The following is a 14,644-nucleotide window of genomic DNA, read 5'->3' on the forward strand; positions in this document are numbered from 1 at the left end:
TTTGGTAACAACGCGTATATAGGAAACTTTAATCCTAGGCCTTATCCTAGTAATTCCTCTAATAATTATGGTAATTCCTACAACAATTCTTATGGAAACTTTAATAAGATGCCTTTTGAATTTGAGACTAGTGTTAAGGAATTTATGAATTCGCAAAAGTATTTCAATGCTTTGCTTGAAGAAAAATTGCTTAAAGTGGATGAATTGGCTAGGAACATTGATAGAATTTCTCTTGATGTTGATTCTTTAAAACTTAGATCTATTCCTCCTAAGCATGATATCAATGAGTCTCTCAAATCCATGAGAATTTCCATTGATGAGTGCAAAGAAAGAACCGCTAGGATGCGTGCTAAGAAAGATTGCTTTGTGAAAGCGTGTTCTTCAAATCTCTATGAAAATAAAGATGAAGATCTAAAAGTTATTGATGTGTCCCCTATTAAATCTTTGTTTTGCAATATGAATCTTGATAATGATGGGACTGAATGTGATCCACCTTTACCTAGAAGGCGTTCCAAAAATTCGGAGTTTCTAGATCTTGATGCTAAAATTGATAAAAGTGGGATTGAAGATATCAAAACATTAGATAATAATGAACCCACTATTTTGGATTTGAAGGAATTTAATTATGATAATTGCTCTTTAATAGATTGTATTTCCTTGTTGCAATCCGTGCTAAATTCTCCTCATGCTTATAGTCAAAATAAAGCCTTTACCAAACATATCGTTGATGCTTTGATGCAATCTTATGAAGAAAAACGTGAGTTGGAAGTTTCTGTCCCTAGAAAACTTTATGATGAATGGGAACCTACTATTAAAATTAAAATTAAAGATCATGAATGCTATGCTTTGTGTGATTTGGGTGCTAGTGTTTCCACGATTCCAAAAAAATTGTGCGATTTGCTAGGTTTCCGTGATTTTGATGATAGCTCTCTAAACTTGCACCTTGCGGATTCCACTATTAAGAAACCTATGGGAAGAATTAATGATGTTCTTCTTATTGCAAATAGGAACTATGTGCCCGTAGACTTTATTGTTCTTGACATAGATTGCAATCCTTCATGTCCTATTATTCTTGGTAGACCTTTCCTTAGAACGATTGGTGCAATTATTGATATGAAGGAAGGGAATATTAAATTCCAATTTCCGTTGAGGAAAGGCATGGAACACTTCCCTAGAAAGAAAATAAAATTACCTTATGAATCTATTATGAGAGCCACTTACGGATTGCCTACCAAAGATGGCAATACCTAGATCTATCCTTGCTTTTATGCCTAGCTAGGGGCGTTAAACGATAGCGCTTGTTGGGAGGCAACCCAATTTTATTTTTAGTTTTTTGCTTTTTTCTTCTGCTTAGGAATAAATATTTGATCTAGCCTCTGGTTAGATGTGTTTTTATGTTTTAATTAGTGTTTGTGCCAAGTTAAACCTATAGGATCTTCTTGGATGATAGTTATTTGATCTTGCTGAAAATTGCAGAAACTTTCTGTTCACGAAAATAATTGTTAAAAATCACCAGAACGTGATAAAATATTGATTCAATTGCTGCTGATCAATAAACAAATTATCTAGGTCGTCCTATTTTGGCTGAATTTTTTGGAGTTCCATAAGTTTGCGTTAGTTACAGATTACTACAGACTGTTCTGTTTTTGACAGATTCTGTTTTTCGTGTGTTGTTTGCTTATTTTGATGAATCTATGGCTAGTAAAATAGTTTATAAACCATAGAGAAGTTGGAATACAATAGGTTTAACACCAATATAAATAAAGAATGAGTTCATTACAGTACCTTGAAGTGGTCTTTTGTTTTCTTTCGCTAACGGAGCTTACGAGATTTTCTGCTGAGTTTTGTGTCGTGAAGTTTTCAAGTTTTGGGTAAAAGATTTGATGGATTATGGAACAAGGAGTGGAAAGAGCCTAATATTGGGGATGCCCATGGCACCCCAAGATAATCTAAGGACACCTAAAAGCCAAAGCTTGGGGATGCCCCGGAAGGCATCCCCTCTTTCGTCTACTTCCATCGGTAACTTTACTTGGAGCTATATTTTTATTCACCACATGATATGTGTTTTGCTTGGAGCGTCTTGTATGATTTGAGTCTTTGCTTTTTAGTTTACCACAATCATCCTTGCTGTACACACCTTTTGAGAGAGAGACACATGATTCAGAAATTATTAGAATACTCTATGTGCTTCACTTATATCTTTTGAGTTATATAGTTTTTGCTCTAGTGCTTCACTTATATCTTTTAGAGCACGGCGGTGGTTTTGCTTTATAGAAACTATTGTTCTCTCATGCTTCACTTAGATTATTTTGAGAGTCCTACAAAACAGCATGGTAGTTTGCTTTAACAATAATAGGCATTCAAGATTAGTAAAGAAAAAAGAAAAATTCTTATGAGTGTGTTGAATACTATGAGAAGTTTGATGCTTGATAATTGTTTTGAGATATGAAGATGGTGATATTAGAGTCATGCTAGTTGAGTAGTTTTTAATTTGAAAAATACTTGTGTTAAAGTTTGTGATTCCCATAGCATGCACGTATGGTGAACCGTTATGTGATGAAGTCGGAGCATGATTTATTTATTGATTGTCTTCCTTATGAGTGGCGGTCGGGGACGAGCGATGGTCTTTTCCTACCAATCTATCCCCCTAGGAGCATGCGCGTAATACTTTGCTTTGATAACTTGTAGATTTTTGCAATAAGTATATGATTTCTTTATGACTAATGTTGAGTCCATGGATTATACGCACTTTTCTTCCTTCCACCATTGCTAGCCTCTCTAATACCGCGCACTTTTCGCCGGTATCATACACCCACCATATACTTTCCTCAAAACAGCCACCATACCTACCTATCATGGCATTTCCATAGCCATTCCGAGATATATTTCCATGCAACTTACCACCGTTCCGTTCACTATGACACGCTCCATCATTGTCATATTGCTTTGCATAATCATGTAGTTGACATTGTATTTGTGGCAAAGCCACCGTTCATAATTCTTTCATACATGTCACTCTTGATTCATTGCATATCCCGGTACACCGCCGGAGGCATTCACATAGAGTCATATTTTGTTCTAAGTATTGAGTTGTAATTGTTGAGTTGTAAGAAAATAAAAGTGTGATGATCATCATTTTTAGAGCATTGTCCCAAGTGAGGAAAGGATGATGGAGACTATGATTCCCCCACAAATCGGGATGAGACTCCGGACGAAAAAAAAGAGGCCACAAAAAAAAGGCCCAAATAAAAAAATATGAGAGGAAAAAAGAGAAGGGACAATGTTACTATCCTTTTACCACACTTGTGCTTCAAAGTAGCACCATGATCTTCATGATAGAGAGTCTCCTATGATATCACTTTCATATACTAGTGGGAATTTTCATTATAGAACTTGACTTGTATATTCCAATGATGGGCTTCCTCAAAATGCCCTAGGTCTTCATGAGCAAGCGAGTTGGATGCACACCCACTTAGTTTCTTTTGTTGAGCTTTCATATACTTATAGCTCTAGTGCATCCGTTGCATGGCAATCCCTACTCACTCACATTGATATCTATTGATGGGCATCTCCATAGCCCGTTGATACGCCTAGTTGATGTGAGACTATCTTCTCCTTTTTGTCTTCTCCACAACCACCATTCTATTCCACATATAGTGCTATGTCCATGGCTCACGCTCATGTGTTGCTTGGGAATGTCAAAAGTTTGAGAATGTCAAAAGTATGAAACAATTGCTTGGCTTGACATCGGGGTTGTGCATGATTTAAATATTTTGTGTGGTGAAGATAGAGCATAGCCAGACTATATGATTTTGTAGGGATAACTTTCTTTGGCCATGTTATTTTGAGAAGACATAATTGCTTAGTTAGTATGCTTGAAGTATTATTATTTTTATGTCAATATTAAACTTTTGTCTTGAATCTTTCGGATCTGAATATTCATACCACAATTGAGAAGAATTATATTGCAATTATGCCAAGTAGCATTCCACATCATTTTTTTTATTTACCTACTCGAGGACGAGCATGAATTAAGCTTGGGGATGCTTGATACGTCTCCAACGTATCTGAAAGAACATGCGGTGCCCCCATGTTTGGTTTTGGTAATTGATGACAATCTCTATGGACTAATGGTTGCCTTGAGTTATATTTGAAGGATTTGTCCATAGGCTTTTCTTGAAGTCCATGTGTTGGTTTCAAGGAGTTTATGTGGTGACCAAGGTGTTATTAAGGAATTATCCAAAGATTGGTCATGTGAGAGTAGAGCTTATTGCAAGCATGTCTTGAAGAAGAAGATTGTGTGATCATTCATGTTTACCTTCAAGACATCATCCAAATGAAGAGAGTTGGAAAGAGTCAAGGTTGATCAAGACTAAGTCAAGAGTGAATCAAGTTGATCAACACACAAAGCACACAAGATGTACCGAGAGGGATCAAGCGATCCCATGGTGTGGTAAGCATTGTCAATTACGCTTTGTGTACTAACCCATGATCTTCGTGAGAGTTCTTTGTGGGGTTAGGTTGTGGTGTGCAAGTTCAAGTGAAGCATCATGAAGAGATCAAATGCTTGAAGCTTGCCGTCCATTGTGGCGACAATGGACTTGTGAAGATGTTGCGGTGTGCAAGTTCAAGTGAAGCATCATGACGAGATCAAATGCTTGAAGCTTGCCGTCCATTGTGGTGACAATGGACTGGTGAAGATGTGCGGAAGAGTGGCTCACCCATAGTGGAGTATGGGGGAGCAATCAACTAGTCTTCATCGAGCCAACACAACCAAGAAAGGTGGTCCAACTTGTGGGAGTCAAGATCGTCATCATCTAGCTCAAGTGGACCATGTGCAAGGCAAAGGTTTGCTCTTGATAGGTTTTCTATTTTACCGGTCTCATGATGGTAGTTGGGAGACCGGGTTATAGGATCGATTGCCGTACTATCAAGGGGGGCTCTCGATGAGTAGCTTGATCGTATCGTTCATAGAGAGCTCAAACCATTGCATCCTTGCATCATCTTTGTTGGTTCTTGTTTGGTTCTTCTCTTTGTGAGTTTTGGAGCTTATGGTCATCTTGATGACAAGCTCGAGTTCATCGAAAACGGAGTTCACTCGCATCTTCTATGATGTTTTCGATGTTGGAGGTTATGCCGGTTCTTCTCGGTTGGAGTTTTTACTCCTCTATTTGTTGGCATACCTCCCCTGCCTCTTCTTACTATAACCAACAAGCTTGAGTTTGCTCAATTCGGAGCTCATATGCAGAAGTTATGGCAGTTTTGGTTTCCTAGCGGTAGTACCGCGGCCAGAGCGGCAGTACCGCTTATCGCCCCAAGCGGTAGTACCGCTGTCCAAAGCGGTAGTACCGCCTATGGCCATAAGCGGTAGTACGGCTACGGTTCCGCGCTGGTACCGCCTCGATTTTGGGTCTTGCATTTTTCGTGTCGAGTTTTGCAGTAGTTGCACGGCAGTAAGGCACGGCAGTTCCGCCTATAAGCGGTAGTACCGCCCCGATGGGCAATAGTACCGCCTGTAAGCGGTAGTACCGCTCCGGTCGGGCGGTAGTACCGCTACTGCATTTTTGGTCCCGTGTTCTGCTCCTCCAGCGGTAGTACCGCTGGGGTGCGCGGTAGTACCGCTTATAAGCGGTACTACCGCCCCAAGGTTCATGTTTGGTTGCTCCTTTTCCCTGCTTCTTCCGCCAGAGCGGTAGTACCGCTCGTGTGTGGGCTGAGCACATAACGGTTGGATTTTTCCCCTTCTATAAAAGGGGGTCTTCTTCCCCAATGAACCTTATCTCTTGAGCTCGTGTTCTTCCCCCATTGTTGACCTTCTTCGAGCTTGCTAACTCTCAATCCCTCCATGGATTCTTGCTAGTTTTTGAGGGAAAAGAGAGAGGAGATCTAGATCCACATTTCCACCAATCACTTTCTCCTCTATGTAGGCGTTTGCACATCTAGATCCACGTGTGAGCTTACTATAACCAGCCGTGTAGGTCAGCATTTTGAATATGCCGGCAAGTCACAGAGAGAACAACAATAATAATGCTAACACTATATGCAATTTGGCCGCGGGGCTCTAAGTTTTATGTTTTTGCGAAAAAGCCAGTTTTTCCCTACAACAAAGGACTTGCTTGCAATTACTACGAAATGTTGGTTGTTATTGAGATGGTTCCGCCAACCAATGTCTCATTCCCATTTATTAAATAACCCCTCAATTAGTTTATTAAGTTCGGTGTTGAGATTTCCGAAACACTCCAATTCCAGAGGCTCATTTGTCCGTAACCGGGGACACGGCTAATCGATTAGGTTGTTACTCTGCAGAGTCTTGTGCACTTTACCCGCAAGAATCGTTCCCTCCTTTATGTCCTCGCACTGCCTGGTGTTTGAAGACGGGACAAACGAAACAGGGTCTTCCGTAGAGTTTCTCTGGGCACTGCCGGTGCCCATCCATGTCCTACCGTTCTTCTACATCTGCTCGCACCGTCCGTCTAGAGTCACGCCTAAGGTCAACCCAGCCAGAGCCCATAATGGCTTGCGGCTGCACATGTAAGCTTCCGGTCAAGGTGTATCCATCCGTCTCTTCGTGGCTGGGTGAAGCTTTCCGCAAGATGTCATGGCGCTTCTCCATGCATCCCGGCCATCCGCTGGTTTCTCCAGGGTGCCCGTCAACCGTCCTCCACCCAGTAGTGAATTTGAAGTCCATCTTGAGCTTGAAGTCATGGGGTTGTCATCATCTTGACTCTCACATCTCCCTTATGAATCTCTCAACCAACCCCGTCTATGAGCATAGCAAAATAAACTACATCGTCCCGGGCAATGGTAACAAGGGGAATTGGGTTCATCCTACCTCATGATACTACTCAAGAACATAACTTAAAATTCTCCTACTGCATGCATGGTGGGGAGGGATAATTCTAACGCAACAAAATCATAGGTATTGTAAAACATGATCAAATGACTTGCCTGGCTGACGGTCTTCGAAAGCTAGCGACTCGAAATAGCAGGCTTCGCACTCCGGAAATTCTATCGAAGCGAACAATAATCATATAAGCATACAAACATACAATCACTTACATAACATCATGCTAACATAAATCACACGAAAACAATCAAACCAAAACCAAAGAAAACTCGAAGAACTCCAAGCCAACAACTAGCAAGAAAAAAATTACAAAAATTATTCTACTGTAAATAAAAGTTCATCCTCTGTAGCTACAGAAACTAATCTAAAATAAACTATAACATAGTAAAAATAAAATAATTTACTAACTAGAACAGTAGGAAAACAGTAGCTAGCTAAATAAACAAGAAAAACTTGATTTCGACTAAAACTATTTTTTTAATTTAATCTAAAATACCCAAACAAGTTCCTACTGCTAGGCATGGTCAAAACTAAGCAGTAGCAAAAAGAATCACTAAAAAAATAATCTAACTCAATTTATGGCAGAAAAACTAATCTGTCTAAAACTAATATAAAACTATTTCTAATAATTTAAACATGGCTAAACATATTTTCCACAGAAACTACAACAAATTTGCAAACTAACAAAGAAAGAAACAACTAAAAACAATAAACCTACTAAAAGAAATAGCAAAAACAAAAACAGAACTATTCTGGTAAAAACAGAAAATAAAACTAAAAGAAAAGGAAAACAGACGCGGCTAGTCTATCCATCACCTAGGCGTAAAATAACTAAGGTGCGCCCGCGGTTAACAGAAAGAGAAAAAAAACAAAACCAGCCGGTTCGATCTAACTGAACCGGCCACTAAACCGGCTTTTTTTTTAAAACGTACCCCTTCACTCTTCTAATCTAAGCCGTACAAGCGAGATCCAACGGTGGAGGGGAGCTGGTGCTTACAGCGGACGGCGGTGACGGACGGAGACGCCGGCGGTGACTCGGGCGATGGTGGTGCAGCGGCTCCGGTCGTCGGGGAAGAAGGGGAAGTGGTCGGGGCAGTGCAGCGGAGCGAGGGTGTCGTCGGGGTGGTCTTGGTGGAGCTCGGGGGCGACTGTGGCGATCGGGGCAACTGCGGCGGCTCCCTGGTGAGCTGCAGCTCCGGCGAGCGGCGGTCAAGCTCGGGGGCGACGGCTCCGGCGGTTCCTGGGCGACGAGAAGATGTCAGGGAGGTGCAAGATGAAGTGGCGGTGCGGGTGGAGTAGCTTGGATGGGCAGGGGGTGCTCACCGGTGGCAGAAACGGGGGCGAACCAAGGCGGCAGCGGCGAGATGCGTTCGGCGAGGGCGCGAGCTACGGGTGGAGTTGAGCTTAGGGTTTTAGGGGGATCGAGAGAGGAGGGACCTGGGTTTATATAGGGCATAAGCGTGGTCGAGGGGTCGACTCGGGATCGTGATCCCGTGGAACTCGGACGCGGCGGCGGCGGCGAACGCGCTCTGGCGCGATGTCGTGGGCGAGGGGAAAGAGAGAGGGCGGGCCCCGCGGGTCAGTGAGGGAGAAAGAGAGGGCGACGAACGGGCGACCGAAGCGAAGGCGGCTCGAGCGTCGGGCGCTGGGGCAGGCCGGCTTGGCCGTTGCTGGGTTGCGGCCTCGCTGGCTGGGCTGTCGGCCTGGCCAGCTCGGGGGCTTTTCCCTTTTTTTTGAATTACGACAGAGAGAGAAAACTAAAATAAGAGAAAACTATATTATTTTTATATAGGACATATATATATACTAATAAACGCAGAAAAATAAATCCTACAACGTGAACATTTTTCAGAGGCGAAATAGAAACTTTATAAATTTTTTTTGGAAATTCAAATAAAACTCAAATTTGAATTCAAAACTTTTGGCATTAATTTCTTCTGACATTTTGGAGTGTCATGTTACCTCCTCTCATACTTTTGATTAAGTATTTGTCAGGGATATTTGAAGTAAATGTTCAAATGCCAAGTTGAATCCAGTTCAAACAAAACTCAAATGCCTCTGAAAATTTCCAAATGTCACTCAATTCAAACAAAATGCATAGATGCTTAAATAATAATTGTAAAACATCCCAAATTGAAAATTTGGGATGTTACAAGAAATCTTTTTGATTTTCGGCTTAAAAATGTTTTATCTCCTAAATAAAAAAGCAAATTAAAAATCCGTTTTCACCCTTAAATCTGTCTCGACGAGATCTTCAAAACTAGACCCCATGTTGATATGTTTCGACGAAATTTTTTTTGCCCAAAAGTTGCCATGATGTTTACACTGTAGTTGCCATAGTGCTTAAACTAAAGTTGTCATGTGGCAATTTTAGTTTATAGATCATGACAATTTTAGTTCTTTGATGATGGCAATTCTAGTACTTCGATCATGAAAATATTTTTTTGTATGAACCATGGCAATTTTAAGTACATGTATCGTGGCAATTTTAATTTATGATGCATGGCAAGTCTAGTTTCTTAATTCCCCGTTTTATAATATGTCAAAATTTACTTTTTAATGTAGAAGAAAATAGCTGAAACATATCATGACAACTTCAGTGTAAACATCATGGCAATTCATGTGCAATAGACACGGCAACTTTTAACAAAAAAACATTTGTCGAAATATATTTGATATGAGATCTAGTTTGTAAGATCTCGTTGCGAGGGATTTAATGGTGAAAACGGATACTCAATCGGATTTTTCATTTAAAAGATAAAACATTTAAAAACAGAAAATCCAAAAAAAAAATCCACATCCATGCGATGACATGGCGTAGTCTGTGTGCTATAGAGCATGTGGGCAGGTTTGACTTGCACCACACGTGTGGGCGTTAGCGTTGTCCTAAAACAAAAGATTTTAGAAGAAAATTATATCAAGAAACAACCAGCAACACGCACATCAGAATTACACTACATCCATCCCTTCATAACATGAACTGGACTTGGTTACTGCTGCGCAGCAGCACCACATTCACAGGCAATTCATAACCTATGTATGCAGGAATTTCCTCCTACACTAACCCCTACTCCTGCACTGATACGAGATGCTACAGCCACAGGTTCTGCAAAACAGGGAGCCCTTCAGCAGGTCTCCCTCCCCCTTGCGCTGATGCATGTTCACCACACCGGACAAAATTACATGCACTCACAGCATATACTCCCTCCGTTCCGAATTACTTGTCGCAGGTATGGATGTATCTAGATGTTTTTTAGTTCTAGATACATCCATTTCTGCGACGAGTAATTTGGAACGGAGGGAGTATATGCTACCGTAGGGGAAAACTACCACTATCAGACTATGGCTGAAATCCCAGCATAATGCGCAGCTCCTCAAGGCGCAGCTCCTTTTCCTCCTTGCCTCCTACTTTCTTCCTGAACGCGCCGCTGATCAGCCGCTTCTTCCTCTCCTGCAGCTCCAGGACCCTCTCCTCGATGCTGTTTTTCACGATGAGCCGCACCACCTTGACTGCTTTCTTCTGCCCGATCCGGTGCACCCGGTCCATGGCCTGCTCCTCCGTCCCAGGGTTCCACCAGGGGTCGAACAGGTACACCGTTGACGCCGCTGTTAGGTTCACGCCAGCTCCTGCAGCCTTCAGGCCGGCCAGCAGTACCGTTGGGGCATCGGGGCCGACGACCGCAAACTGCTTTATAACGTCTGACCTCTTTTTCACGCTCATGGTGCCATCAAGACGTAGTACCTTGAAGCCTGCTCTTTTCAGTGGCCCTTCAAGCAGGACCAACATCTTCTGGAACTGGGAAAACACGACAGACTTTGATGAAGGGTCTTCCTGCCGCGAAAGCTTCAGTAGCTCCAGCAGGGCTTGCACCTTGGAAGAGAGAGGTTTGTCAGAGTCAAGACTGCCCGAGTCATCGTCATCGGAATGCTGTACCGCCGGAGCAATAAAGAGGTCTTCTTTAGATAGGGAGCGCCGACATATCGGACAACGTGAACTAGCGCTCTTGAGGATTTTTAGGATGCAGGGTTGGCAATATATGTGGGTGCAGCTTGTTATAACAGTTGTAGATGGAGGAGACAAGCAAATTGGACAGTCAAAGTCCTCTCCATCAGCAACCAATGAGGCAAGCTTCTTCAACAACTCGGGGTTCTTAGACACATCTGCAACAAAGGTAACAGATTTCTCTATAAGTAGCAACAAAGATATTTCCAAAGTGAATAGTACAAGAACAATGAGAGACACAATTGCGTTGCAGCACGATACAATAAGGTAAGTAAGTCAGGGATAATAATAACTGGACAGAGATAGGAACAATTGATTTCATCATTCCTTATTTGTTACAGTGACAAACGTAAAGATATATTATCAACAATAAGCTGGAAACAATATTTCATGCTGAATGCAAACTTCATTTTAAAGCACATGTTAAATTGATACCAATCATCATGAACAATATTATTATTGAGTCAAGCAATTCCTACAATCAACCTGGTTTACTAATAAGGATCACTACCCCTAAATATTCAACCTAACTTGTATGGGACTTGAAAACAAAAGTCCGATTAAATATTTTCTGGATGTTAACACCTAAAGTAAGATTTCTTTCTTTTTTTTGCCACACTGATAATACCAACAAGTTTTCTGCAAGGTGTGAGAAATTTTTCGCTATGCAATGGTCTAGGGATATTGCTGCAATATGCAAATGTATTCAGTGGCTTAGAAAGGTTTATCAACAAAGCCACCATCACTATTGTGTACTGTGGACTTGTGGTAACTGATATCAAGTTCTAGTGAAAAATTAATCATAATCCCGTTGCAAGGTAACTACTCACTCTGTATCTTATAACAAGAGCAAAAGCCTCGCAATATAACAAAATTATTGAATAACTACCAATCCACTTACTAACATTGGTTCGTCTTGAATAGATAAACGAACAGCATTTAAGTACTTTGCTAGGTGGATGCTAAAACAGTACAGCGGTCTGTTTTCTGAGGAAGCAAGACAAAAGTCCATTCAGATACTAATATACTAGTATAACTCACATGTGATGCTTCTTTATATTGTAAGTGTCAAATGTGGCAAATGAAATATCAATTATGTCTATACTAATATCATCATAACAAAAAAGCATGAACACAAAAACACAGAAGTCCATACCTTCAAGGGTGTTGGCAGGAAGCCATGATTTAATGTCGAAAGGGCACAGTGCTACATCATTGCAGAGCTGGCGTAGCCTCAGAATCAAAAAAAGCACGGTTGAGTAATTACGCAATATCGAATCTCTGTCACCAAACTCCATCATTTTGTTTCTCCCTTCCGATTCCATCTGATCATAACACTCCCGTTCCTCTGCAGAAAGCTCAATGTGACACGCTACAACAGTTTTAGGTGGAATGGCAACCACACTCTTGCTTCCACACTCTGTTTCTTTGGTTCTGCGCAATGAGATAGCACCTAGCAGGTTCTGCAATACACAGAGAAGAAATTTACCTTGCAGAACTGAAAGATGGCACCAATTGTTTGAGATCCCATTCAAACACCATTATACCAGCACTAATTGTTTTTCCCAAATGAAGAGTGCCAAACATTGAATAGCACAATCGACATAATGGAAAATAAGATATGCATGTAAGCGCGCTATGATTGGCTGATGGCAAGTAGTAAGAGAATTTGATGCGCAAGAGCCTATACAAATGTCAGGAACAAAACCTATAGGAGAATATGTACTGCAAGCAAACAGCATGAGTGATAACTTTCTAATCCTAGGAGCTGGTTCACTGGTCATCACCTTGACACCTTCAATGTTCAAAAACATTTGATGCAACTTGCTATAATTACTAGTTCTTTACAATTGTGAAATGACTGAAAATGGTGTAATGAGAAGAAAGGGACAACCGTCTTACTTGTAATCGTGACAACCCAGCCTTATCCCCTTTCTCCAGGGGACGCTGGATTAAGCTCTGCCAGTAGCTCTTGACTGAGAAAGGCTCAAACTTCAAAAACGCCATAAGCGGGTACAAATCCAATGAGCTGTTCTGAATTGGCGTCCCTGTGACTACCCACCGCCTCTGTGCATTCAAAGCAGTCACCGCCTTGGTCTGCAGAGCTGCAGAGTTCTTGATAATATGGGCCTCATCCAGAATCACCCGGAACCAGTCAATATCGTTCATAGGTGAGCCCTCCTGGCCAAATTCCGTGCCCAAGACGCTGTAAGTGGTAATCACAATGTCATACTTCAACAGCACATTCTTATCTTTTGTTCGCTGCCCATGGTACATATACACCTTCAAGCTGCCTGCATTCGTATGCTCCTCCAGTTGTGTCACCCAAGACGAGAACACCGAGGGCGGGCACACCACAAGTGTCGTCCTCGATCCCTCCTCCGCATCATCGATCTTCCTCCTTTTGGTCCCTTTCACCTTCCCCCCTCCCACATTGCGAGCTTTACTTCGCGCAATCAATGACAACAGCGTGAGGGTCTTGCCAAGCCCCATATCATCGGCGAAAATCCCGCCTCTCAGTGGTGGCGGCCGCAGCTTGGCATTCTGGCTGGTAAGCACATTCTCGTAGCCCCCATTTTTATCTTCTTTCCAGAATGGCGGCAGGTCACAGGACTCCTCCCTGTGCACCAGCCATCCCAAGGCTACCTTCTGGTGCTCGAACAGGTCTGACACCACGATATCCTCTGGAGGCTCCATAGGCTCAATCCGGCTCTCCCCTTGCTTCCCCACACGCGCGAACAGCTTATCGACATCCCGGTCGGATTTCTTGGTCTGCTCTTGCACGATGGCGGACTGGGACAGGGCGAACTCGATGTGGTTCGGGTCGATGAGGACGAGGCCGCTGTCGTCGATGGCCTCGCGGACGATGGCGGCGGCGGCTGGGCGGGCGAAGAGGTGGATCTGGCAGGGGAGCTGGTAGAAATTGTTGCCGGCCTTGGAGAACCGGCTCCCGGGCACGAGGACGTGGGTGTTGGCGACGAGGAGGGAGTCGAGGAGCGGGGCGAGGACCTTGGCGGTGCGGCCCTCGATGTGGCCGACCTGGCGGCCGCGGCTGTTGTGGACGGCGATGGCGTTGGTGTCGAAGGGGTTGAGGGGCTCGCGGACGAGGGAGGGCCTCTCGCCGCCGCTGAGGGTGCCGCTGTAGTGCTTGAGGCCGACGATCTTGGAGACGACGAATCCCACGAGGTAGGGCTCGTTGTCGTCGTCGCCGCCGCCGCCCCCGCGGGAGGAGGAGGAGGAGGCGGCCATGGTGGCGGCTGCGGAGGGAGGAAGGGAGGGGTTTGAAACCGAAAAGGCGGTGGAAGCGGAGAGGGGGGGAGAGGTTTGGGGTTAGGTGAAAGAATGGGGAAATTTTACCGACGGCAGAGGATGGATGGATGTCACGGACTCCACGGGATATACCTGGGTGCTCCTGGTGCACGCACCCTGTATGCGCCAAATAATTTAGTAATTCTGAAAAAATGATTTTTTAATCAAACATGACCAAGATCAACTATTGTACTTGTATAAAAAAAATTGACCAAAAAATGGTTCGCATTTGACCCCATGGCAAAAATGTCAAATCTAATTATTACTCCCTCCGTTCCTAAATAGATGACTCAACTTTATACTACAATACAGCGTGAATAATATTTGTATACAACGGTTTTTTCTCAAATCTTTGCCAAATCTTTTTATATAAGTGCAATACTTGATCAGGTTGATGCCAAAGAAGTTTCATGATTTTTTGAACTTTTCTTATTACTAAATTACTTTTACATATAGGGTGCGTGTGCAGAGCACCAGGTTCCCTT

At 42.9% G+C, this 14,644-nt stretch overlaps 1 protein-coding gene across 1 annotated transcript; it reads right to left on the reverse strand.

Annotated features, from left to right (window-relative positions):
- Positions 1-9,796: 9,796 nt before the first annotated feature.
- LOC109783360 (putative SWI/SNF-related matrix-associated actin-dependent regulator of chromatin subfamily A member 3-like 1) lies at positions 9,797-14,208 on the reverse strand. The gene is made up of 3 exons (XM_020341969.3): positions 12,753-14,208; positions 12,007-12,313; positions 9,797-11,008 (listed from the first exon to the last, which is right to left on the reverse strand). Exons 1-3 carry the CDS (start codon positions 14,097-14,099, stop codon positions 10,188-10,190), a joined length of 2,475 nt encoding a protein of 824 aa, XP_020197558.1. The 5' UTR covers positions 14,100-14,208; the 3' UTR covers positions 9,797-10,187.
- Positions 14,209-14,644: the final 436 nt, after the last annotated feature.

Source organism: Aegilops tauschii, chromosome 2 (assembly GCF_002575655.3).
Source record: "Aegilops tauschii subsp. strangulata cultivar AL8/78 chromosome 2, Aet v6.0, whole genome shotgun sequence".
In the NCBI taxonomy this organism is placed as follows: Eukaryota; Viridiplantae; Streptophyta; class Magnoliopsida; order Poales; family Poaceae; genus Aegilops; species Aegilops tauschii.

What these genes read in the sequence shown, in the direction of transcription:
- LOC109783360 (XM_020341969.3), bottom strand. Translation starts at nt 14,099, where the DNA reads ATGGCCGCCTCCTCCTCCTCCTCCCGCGGGGGCGGCGGCGGCGACGAC. An exon ending in CTGGGTTGTCACGATTACAA is followed by an intron (nt 12,314 to 12,752) that starts GTAAGACGGTTG and finishes TGTGTATTGCAG; the next exon opens with AACCTGCTAGGTGCTATCTC. An exon ending in TCCTGCCAACACCCTTGAAG is followed by an intron (nt 11,009 to 12,006) that starts GTATGGACTTCT and finishes CCTTTGTTGCAG; the next exon opens with ATGTGTCTAAGAACCCCGAG.